General features: G+C 38.9%; 1 protein-coding gene across 4 annotated transcripts; it reads left to right on the top strand.

Annotated features, from left to right (window-relative positions):
• Nucleotides 1-387: 387 nt before the first annotated feature.
• eIF2beta (eukaryotic translation initiation factor 2 subunit beta) lies at nucleotides 388-3,701 on the top strand. Of its 4 annotated transcripts, XM_089594141.1 has the most exons (7): nucleotides 388-593; nucleotides 1,248-1,514; nucleotides 1,607-1,760; nucleotides 1,834-1,866; nucleotides 2,317-2,504; nucleotides 2,655-2,939; nucleotides 3,031-3,701. In XM_089594141.1, the coding sequence occupies exons 1-7, from the start codon at nucleotides 576-578 to the stop codon at nucleotides 3,073-3,075; spliced, it is 990 nt and encodes a 329-aa protein (XP_089450267.1). In that variant the 5' UTR covers nucleotides 388-575; the 3' UTR covers nucleotides 3,076-3,701. The 4 variants fall into 4 exon arrangements, with proteins under 4 accessions (XP_089450267.1, XP_089450268.1, XP_014204567.2 ...); XM_089594142.1 differs by lacking the exon at nucleotides 1,834-1,866 and having other exon boundaries at nucleotides 1,607-1,771; nucleotides 2,319-2,504; XM_014349081.2 differs by lacking the exon at nucleotides 1,834-1,866 and having other exon boundaries at nucleotides 389-593; nucleotides 1,248-1,526.
• Nucleotides 3,702-10,848: the final 7,147 nt, after the last annotated feature.

Raw genomic sequence — 10,848 nt, 5'->3', positions numbered from 1 at the left:
ACATATGATACCGTTACGAGCCGTGCCTCTTTTTTTTTTTTTTTTTTTTTTTCGTCTCATCTGACGTGGCGCACGCGATAAGTTTTACGGTCTCTTCGAAAATTTACACGAATCCGAATGACAAGAAGGCGCTTGCGGGGCTAACGCGAGTGTGTTAATGTTATTTGCCGAATAACATCTATCTTCACTACAATTTTTTACAGCTTTCGTTCGATTTTGCGGCTGAACATTTTATAACGTGGCTAGGAAGATTTTCAAAAACTCGCGCCCTTTTACCGGCAGTTGATGCCAGCCTCTGTCGGTAATAAACCAAACGATCTAACCGAGCGAGTGTCATATCTAACCTAACCTAAGCCCAAGAAAAAACCGAGAGAGATAGAAAACCCTGAAAGCAGAAGAGAAGCTAGAGAGAGTGTGAGTGCAAGACTGTGTGTGTATAGCGTACGAAATTGTCTGATGCAACAGCAGGCAACCGAGTGAAAAATATTATACTCAAGCAAAAAATTCAGTCCTACGTATCAGTGAACTTTGGTGTATCTTTGGTTATCCATAAAAGCCCGTAGATTCTCATCAACATGACGGAAGAGGAATCGGTAAGTCGTTCTGTGATCCAAGGCGCGCCGCTTCCCTGCGGGAACACTCCCCCGTGTCGGCGTGGTGGCCCTAGGTGCTCCGAACCGCAACACGTGTACCCTTTTTTCGGCTCCGAAATCCCGGCATTTCTCGATTTTTCCCCCACGATCGGCTTGGCCACGCTGTTTTCGTCGATCTCTACAAGTTCTTAGGGGAAAAAGGGGCTGCAAGCTCGGGCTTGAGAAAAAGCTTGAAACGAGGTAAACACAACCTCAAATGCACGTTGCGTGAGAGAGAGAGGAACCCCCCCCCTCTTTGCTCTCGCTGCTTCTTTCGTTTTGGAGACGAGGCCGGTTTTTTTAGCTTGTGTCCTCTTTTCGCACGGCGCCTTATATGCTTGTGTACCTACGTCATATGATATCTGTTAGCTGTTATTTCATCCTGTATTAATAAATTTGGAGACGTCGATGATTCATCGTCTGTTTGACGTTTCTCCTTCATGTTTGTTTGTATGCGAAAAGGACACACACGCCTTTTTTTGGTTTCAATATACTTCATTGCTTGAAGGCATTATTAAATCATTGACACAAACTTTCTTCATTGACGAATGTACGATGAAATTAGAAAAAAAATTGTTCGAGCAGAGTCGGTTACATCAATAATTTACCTTGCAGATGTTTGATCCCAAACTCACAAAAAAGAAAAAGAAGAAGAAGACTGGCTTTGATTTGGATGCAGCAATGGATCTTGATGGTGGTTCCGCACTCAATGATGCAAATGAAAATTCAAAAGCAGATAAGGAAAACATGGATGTAGAGCCTGCACCAGCAGAGGAAGAGGAAGCCTTAGATCTTGAAAATTTTGGCAAAAAAAAGAGGAAAAAGAAAAAGTTCAATCTTGAAGAACTTGATGCAGCTCTTCCTGAAACAGGAAAGAAAGAAGTACGTTTCCAAGTAATATTTCAAAAATTGACTACTGAAAGTATCTATTAAATGTGAATTTAAGTCTAATAATTCCTCTTTTTTTTTTTAAGGATGCTGTGGAAGAAAAAGCAGACGAAAATGAAATAGAAGAGCTAGACTTGTCCATTGACTTTTCTGTACCTTTAAAAAAGAAAAAGAAGAAGAAGAAGGATTTGGACGAGTTGATGGCTGAAGAACGAAAGGAGAATGAAGCCAATGATGTTGGTAGGTATAATGTAATAATTAAAATTTTTATCTGTGAGGCTGGGTGTTTATGTTATGCGTTATCTGTCAACATGCTGCACTGAGTCCGAGCAAAGTGCAGATTATGGTAAGACATACATGAAGAAAAATTAATGGATTTTGTGAACTGCACTTAACAAATTTAGACAGCAAAACTTGTCGTACATTTCTATTTATTCTCATGCTCCATTTGTCATTTTTTGTATTTGTTCATTTATGGTTTTGCATCTTGTTACAGAATATTTAGATATCAGTTACAAAGTTAATTATCAACAATTGTTTTAAATCTGAACGCACATGTCATTTATTATTGATTTTTTGTATATTCTTAATTTATGACTAGTTTATAAATAAGTGTGATACACACAACTTAATGATCTCAGGTCATGGTATAGAAATGCAATTTATGGATGCCTAGTAGCTTAATTGTCTGTTGAATGTTATTTATTGTACTAAATGTGGTTTTTCAACATTTTTTTTTTTTTTCAATGTTCAAGAAAAAAAATTTTTTTATGCTAAATGACCGTAATTTGTGCAGAGGTACAAAGTCAGTGGGTCGGCTCGGACCGAGATTACACATACGATGAATTACTTGACAGAGTATTTAACATAATGAAAGAAAAGAATCCTGATATGGTTGCTGGAAAGAAACAAAAATTCGTCATGAGACCACCACAAGTCGTCCGTATTGGAACGAAAAAGACGTCCTTTTCTAACTTTACCGAGGTAATATTTGATTTATTAACTTTCAAAATTTGATGACCCTAACTTAAGGTTTCGTAATAATTCTCGTTTGAGCAAATGTTCAGCAACAATCAGTCTAGTTACTTTTTTCAATTCTTCGAAAAATTGTATCATCATTCATTTTCTTTACAGATTTGTAAAACTCTTCATAGACAGCCAAAACACTTGCTGGACTTTTTACTAGCTGAGCTGGGTACCAGCGGCTCGGTAGACGGTAACAGTCAACTAATCATCAAAGGTCGCTTCCAACAGAAGCAAATCGAAAACGTTTTACGAAGATATATCAAGGAGTACGTGACGTGTCACACGTGTCGTTCGCCTGATACCATTTTGCAAAAGGACACAAGGTTGTTTTTCCTTCAGTGCGAAACGTGTGGTTCTAGATGTTCTGTGGCCAGTATTAAATCTGGTTTCCAGGTCAGTGTTATCGTCAATAAATTTATTTTGCATGAAACTAACATTTTGTCAACATTACTGATTGGCTCCTTATTTGTTTTTTTTTTTTCAGGCCGTTACTGGCAAGCGTGCTGCGATTCGGGCAAAGACTGCCTAAAAATATTTGTACACCATACTACATTATTTAGTTATATCATTAATAAAAAAAAAAAATTAATAAAAATTATCGTTGCAATTTATTCTATATTTGATTGAAGCCGATTTCTCGACACTGTGCTGTCCACTCTGCGAATTAAGTTCCTTTTCAACGGATCAGTAATGAAATTGTAGAGTACCGAGAAATCGACGATTCATGCACAGAATGTAACAATAATAGCGATTTACAATTTTTATCAAAATGAACTTTGTAAAGAAAAAAAAATAAAATAAAATAAAATAATGAAATTACGATGATTAGATGAAACAAGTGTACCGAATGAAAGCTCGCGTGCGAATGTTAGCGTGGACACAAGTGTAATATGTGTATAAATGGAAAAAAATAGCCAGCGAAACAACGTCAACCTTGAATTTAATGATATAATATATATAAATGTATTATTCTATATTGTTATGTTGGTTAATAGCTAAATGAAAGGAAAAAGAAAAACAAGGGGTTACTGACGAATCGACGAAAAATTACGCGAGATTCGAGAAACAAGTAATAACCATCGCGTCTTTCTCATAGGTAATTTATTGATTGTACATTTGCATCTAAAAGAATAAATCATCTTACTACAGCTCTCAGTCCGCTAAAAACGATGCTTTTCAATGCCCCCCTTCTACCCTCCACGCATCCATGACACACATGACATGTATGAAAAAAAAAGCTCAGAGACGCTTTCTCGCTCGCACAAGTATAGGAGAGGAATAGAAAATCCATGGACATACACACATGCGTCGTGCACAATAACCCATGCATTAACGAGTACGAGGCACTGATCTGTCTTTGTGCCGGAGCTGCTGCGCTATTTAGTCATCAGGCAGATTTTCCTCGGATACAAAAGCATTTTTATACATCATACACGCACAAAGAGGCATGACAAAGCGCTTTGTGCTAGCGTATCGAACGTTTGTCACGGTATTATTGGAGGATACCTCGGATGCGTGTATTGATTCATCTATTGAAATTTAGCAAAGGGTGTTCGGATTGTTGAGTAAAATAAAATTGAAAAAAATCGCAAGCTTTCCAGAACAACTGTAAAAGCTCCAGGCCGAGCGAGCTTTCTGCCGAAGCACACACAAAAGTCGATTTTCGATAGGACCCTTGAATAATAGCTACTTTTTCCCACCCCTCCTTGGCCAGGGGCTCGAAGGGAAAGCCAAAACTCTAACGGCCGAGGGCAACTGGGAAACAACGCCTCGGAGCTTTTTTCTTTATTTTCTTTATCCTCCGTATCGGGAATTGCCGCTAACTTGTCGAAATCGACGTTCAATGAGTTTCCAGCGCGCGCGTGCACGCAGAAGCGTCCGAAAGCTCCGCTACTTCGGGGAGGGAGCGAAGTTGTAAAATCAAAGTCAGCAGGGGGTGAAAAAATACAAATGCTGTTTGTCGTATTGTATACTGAAAAAAGTGTACATACCAGAGCGCATAGTTTATAAATGTATAATGTTGTGAAAGAAAAAAAAAAAAAGAAATCTTTGTAAGAGACACATGTATAAAATGTACAAAAGAGAAGGCTCGAGTCATCGAGTGGCACATGTAATAAGCCCGAGCACGCATAACAGGGGTGGATACGTAAGAAATATTTTTTTTGTACGCATATACATCGCAGGACAGAGGCGCCGTGTATATTGTACGCTGCACATTTGTACATGACGTGTGGCAGGAGAGTGGAGTATCGACGGGCAAATTAACACGCGCAGGCGCGCTCTGCTTCGGTAACACTGCGCGAGGGGTGGGTGATGGAGCAGCCTCAAGTCGTTCTTATGTATGTATACTTGCCTACGACGCGTCATCCCCGGAGCCGGAAGAATTTTTTAGACCCAGACCACATACGAGGAGTAGCGAAAGCTCGAAAAAATCGCAAGCATTGATTTTTACACACCCCCGTCGTATCCTTGTCGCGGCTAACTACACATGGACTTGATGGAAAGCTACACAGTTTGGATTTATATGTTTGTAATGTCTCGTCCGAAATTAAAGCTCTGAAAAACTTACCTCTACCATCGAAGAGAAGAAAAACGAGCGTGAGCTTTCGATAAATAACACGAAGCACAGAAGCTCCCTCGAGCATAAACTTGGAGTAATGAGGGGTGTATAAGTGCACGGCGTCAATTATGCAAAGCACGGTTACTCGGGGAGGGAGAAAAAAGCTCAATTATATACACGAGCTTTTTTCCTGTTCGTGGTTAAGAAAAAGCTGATTTCTGGGATATGGATGAAAAATTGAGAAGTAGAAGGGGATAATAGAACTCGAGACTGGAGACGCTGAGGGTACACAGCTTGTTATACTTACTACACGTCCAAATCTTTGTAGAGGAGAAGACGAGGTATAAACTGCAGTATAGCTTGTCACGGTACTTTTTTTGTTGGGTTGCGTAAAAAAAAAAAAATGTGCAGCTTTTCCCGCTCACCGTCTCTTATTATTTATTCATCTCAACGATGCAAGCTCGACTTTGCGTTGTTTCCTCTTCGTTCAACCCATTAGTGGAGCAAATACTTTTAGTCATGCAATTGCCTTGTAAATTGTTTTTTCAGGGGCATTTGAAATTATTTTCCAAAAAGATGACAATGCACCATTAGAGGAACAAAATGAAAACGAGTACCAACCAGTTTGTCGTACTCGGCAATATATAACGGTAATTCTAATAATAAGCCGCGCAGTGTGGTAGTGCGGAAACGGGATTTCAGTTACAGCGAGTATGGAAACCTTTTTTGTGCACCGAAACAGATAATAATATACCATACCGTCCGAAATAAGTACACGAGTTTCCATGCCCCGTTCCGACGTCGGGGGGCCGATGGAAGCAAAACCTCGGGCTAGACTAGCGCGAAATAATATGTTTCTACGACTGCGCTTCGTCCACAGCTTTTGAAACTAATTTTAATAGTGAACTATTTATTTGACAGAAAAAAAAAAAAAAAACGTTTCATCCATTAGTTGAAGAAACAATCATCAACAAAACAGCATTAAATGTACATATATATATATATTTGTACACGATGAAATAAAACTTTCACGGATGAATTATGCAAATCAACAGAATTCAAACGCCACAAGTGTAGGTAACATGGTGTTTAGTTACGACATTCGTGCGATAAATTACCTCCTGCGTGCACGTATATAATGTGTACATACGTATATATTTATCCAGCAAGGAAAATAATAGCACAGACGTGCGAGCGAGGCACAGCGTGATTAAATATTTAAGGAAAAACGAAGTGTACGGTAGCTCTTGTTAATATTTTCAGGGGAGGCCGAGCTGCTGTGACTCATGTATATAGTTGTACCCACACTGGTGTATTACGTATCCAACAGAGGGTTGGGGCGAAACGCGTACTTTACCGTAAAAAAAAAAAAATGTCCATGTATGTATTCGTGGGTAGAGAAAAATACTTGAACCTTTATGATCCACCTCTAAACTTTCTAGGCGCGTAAAAACACGCTTGGAAAAATTGGGGAGTGAAAATTTATATAATATATTTTCCTCCGACTCGGTAAATCTCATTAGTTAGCATACAATTGGCAAGATCGTGCACTTTTGCTTGAGAAAAAAAAAAAAAAAAAACAAGGCGTAGCCTACGCGGAGAGCTGATGCAGTCGAAGTATACTTAGCATTAATGGAAGATGTATGGACGGAGAGAGAAAGGCTGCGAACGCACCTTCGACCTCAATCACGTTTCATTATTGCACTGACGAGCTCCTGTAGTATTATGTGTTTTCTCCCAAAGCTTCTTGATTTTCTCGTCAGCTGCTGGAGACGGACGCCTTTAGTTTATACTTTTATTCTCTTTCTCTCTCTCGTCACGAGATTGATATTCGTCGACGTGCTTTCCGGAACGAGTAACCAACTCCATCTTATTTTAGTTGGATCATCGTTTCACGTTTTTACATGGTAGCATTATTTGTACTTTGCAGCATAAATGTATTATTATCATTAGTATAACTTATTAAAAATTAATGCAATCATTCAACAATAAGAAATTAAAACTTTACATACTTTACATTGTGATCGGTTGATACATGATTATAAGTTGTTTGCTGCACATGTCATATAATAATCAGTTGTAATCAATTACCATGACATTGCAATGATCCAATTAAAACATGTACATGATGTGTTAAATATTTACTAAAACAAAAACATTTTTTTTTCCTTTTTGTTTTTTAGATACACTATATTACAGTAGTAATATTATACACGCCCTCCGCAAGATGAAGGTTTTATTTTGTAAGCATATACTAGATATACCACATAAAATAAAAGTCCACTCAATTTCTTACTTGTTCAAGATGATTAAACAATTTTTCGAGAGCCACCTCCACCGATACAAGGCAAAAACTTTTTCTTGCACTACAACGTAGTTGATTTCTGTAAAAATTCATCTAGATATATTTGTATACCGTAGCTTCTGCCACGCGCACTTGAAAATGTAGTTTCAGCCACAACAACGAGAGTAAGTATAGGCTCCGGCAGCTCTCCCGCGCGTGTGAAAATTTTCTGTTGTTACTTCACAATGAGCATATAGGGGTAAATGACCCAATTACTGCGCACTCGACGGTAACTGAAAATAAGAAAGACAGACTGAAAAATTTGGGTGCTTGGATATTGTAACACGTACGGACATTAATAACGTTCAATCCAGAATCATACTTTACATCATGACATTTATAATTGTTTAACTAAGTGACTCTAAACGAATCTAACCTACAAAACTTTGTAGTCGTGCGTAGTGATTGGGGCGCAGCAATTGGGTCTAGGGCTTCAGCATGAAAACCTTATGGGAGATACCCACGCAGCAGTTGGGGGCGCAGCGACTGGTGCTAATTTTATAACCGGTGCAGTAATACCAGCAAGTGATATCAGCACTAAAACAATTATTTAAAAAAAAAAAAAAAAGTTACTTAACAGAAAAATGTTTGTCGTTTTAATCGCACGAGATGCTGCAGATTAAGATTAAGTAAAACTGGTTCAATTTACATCGAAAAACATTGAGAAATGAGAAATTTAGTACAATCAAAAATTTCAGTGCGCAGTAATTGGGTCATTTACCCCTATACATTGTGCACACATATATATACGTGGCTATTATATACCTATACCTTATACACCGGAGTACCATTAAGCGGTGGCTCCTATAAGCTGTTGCTGCCCATCGGTTTGACTCGCCCCCTTTCTCCTGCAGCTTTCATGAAAAAATCGCCACAAATCTTTCTCTCCCCCCCTCACACGTGCTCTTTGCTAACAAACGTATACCGCATTGGAGTCAGTCTCCGTATCCATGCACAGTATATTGTTTGATGGGAAAACATGTATATATGTGTATATATGTACACCTCATATATTATATAGGCGTGCGTCAACAAAAGGAGATCCGACAGAGAAAGCTGGAAAACGTTGTAAAAACTGCGCTGATGTGCCTCATCTTGCTGGAGCTGCTCTTTCTCTGTTTTTACACGCGTTCCTTAACTACGCATCATCTCTGCGAGCTCCCCCCCCCTTCCTTTGACGCTCCCGTAATTTTACGAAGCCTGAAAATTCCGTAACATCGACGAACACACCTATATGTGTGTATGTACCTATGTGTTTTCTTTCGAAAGAACGGTAAGGGGGAGGAGGACAATGACATGGAAAATTCATGACGAGATTCGTATGGACGTGGAAAATAAAAAAAAAAAAAATAAAAAATTGTTTGCCTCTAAAAAATCTATTACTTGCCTCTCTCTCTCGGTTGCCGATTTTACATCAGAATGTCACGTAATTTCGAGAAACCCTGACAATCGACTCACTCGGCGCAACGTTTTATTAAGGTGAAAAAAAAAAAAAAAAAAAAAATGAAAATGACTATTCCGTAATTTCGTTCTATACATGTGTACACAAGATTAAGCTCCGTTTTCGTGGCTCGCGCATTAGCACCAATTCAATGTTCATATTGTATAAAGGTTATTCACCAAGAGAACTTATGAGTATATAACTGCTCATCGCTACATGACATACAAAAAAAAAAACACTCGCTCCATCCGTTGTGCTCACATAGTATATAAACTGTATTTGTGTACATCACAATGAAAGAGCTTACCGTTACATTTGGCGTTATTTAGCGCTGAAACGGTTGGGAGTTGATCAAGCCCCCGCTGCTACACGGCCCCTTTTCGCTTTTCAATCATTTCTCTACTTACTCTCGACGCCTTTTTTTCTTCTGTTTTTCTGTACATTCGTGTGTTGGCGTTCTTTCCCATAGGCCATACGAGCGAGAGATCGTTACAAACGCGAGAAAATCGGTAAGTAATGCTCATACCGATCTTTAACGATTCTCACATGTTTTTGTGTTTACACCTCGATCGGACATGTTTACATATGAATAATTCCTCACAATCGACATCTTATACTCCTTTATCCGCATAAAAGCCAGTGATTAAATGCATATAAAAGTGTACCGCGTACGAAGTGGACGAACGAGTTTTTTCTTCAATTCTTCGCTCTCATTCGCATATATATACGATTACGTACACGTGTAATTAAAATCACACAACGACAATGAGGTCAGTCCGAAGAAAATAAATTTTCCATGCTCCGTGACTTTTACTGGAAATTGTGCCCCAACGATATAATCTGCGTACCATATCCGCACAAGCGCCCAACATGTATTATGTATACAAAACAAGGGGCATAATAAAACAGCAGCATATCAGCGCAAAAACAAGGAGCACAGCTGTTCGCTCAGCTGAGAGAGCTAGCCCCGCTCTCTCCCACTTTGTGGCCCCGTACACGTTACATGTACTATCAACAGCACCACATGTGTTGTATACGACCATCCAGCTCCGCTCAGACAGCCCGTAGTCTCTCTGTCCATGTGTCCATCTCTTCTTTTTCTCCATCCAATCTCTTTGTGCACGTACACACGAAAACAGACCCACATTTCCATGTTAACCGATTCTCTCTCTTTATAATATATACATGCACACGCTTGCACGCCCATAAGTATACGGATATACATTTTATAGGCGATGGTTGCCAGAAGTAGACAAGAATGTGTGTGTACGGGGCATGTTTGTACATGGGTCATTTTACAAAAAAGCTGCGTTTGCCGATTTTTTTTTTTTTTTTTTTTCGATTTATTTACATTAAAAAGTCACGGAAATCTGTCGCAGGGAAATTTTTGAAAAGTACTTTCCAATCTGAACGTAAAGGGGTGTCATGGTCAAGATGCAACTTTTCGCGAAACGATCCATGTATCGATTTTTTTTTGTGTGGATCGTACATATATTAATATCCAGGCTCTGATGCAACGCGATGACGGTCAATGTTGCCTATACGTCTGTCACGCTCTTGAGATGTACACCTTTTTTTTATTTTTCAATTTTTCTTACTCTTTCTCGCTCTTCTGTCGAAGGAAATCTACGCTCCGTTTGTAACCGACCATCAGATGACGATTGCACGATTGTTCAACACGCCTCGACGTGAAAATGAGAAAATTGAATGCAAAATCGCAACGTATGGGTATATTTTATTTACCTTGCGTAACTTTAATTTGGATAATTTTCGATGATTACGTATAATTTTTAACCAAGAGTATACACACATGCATTGGTTTACACGTGTTTTGGAGTGACGGTAAAAAAAAAAAATATCCGTATAACGTCCGATGATGATATGTTTCTCGTTAACTGTACGATCATTTTTAATAACCAGCCTGTCTTACCTATAATACATTATACCGCATGTGTAT

This window comes from Copidosoma floridanum, unplaced genomic scaffold (genome assembly GCF_036245765.1).
Source record: "Copidosoma floridanum isolate Cflo_tuat_1 unplaced genomic scaffold, Cflo_Japanese_pri ptg000021l, whole genome shotgun sequence".
In the NCBI taxonomy this organism is placed as follows: Eukaryota; Metazoa; Arthropoda; class Insecta; order Hymenoptera; family Encyrtidae; genus Copidosoma; species Copidosoma floridanum.
The sequence above is the reverse complement of the archived record's forward strand: the minus strand, read 5'-3'. Positions and strand labels throughout refer to the sequence as shown.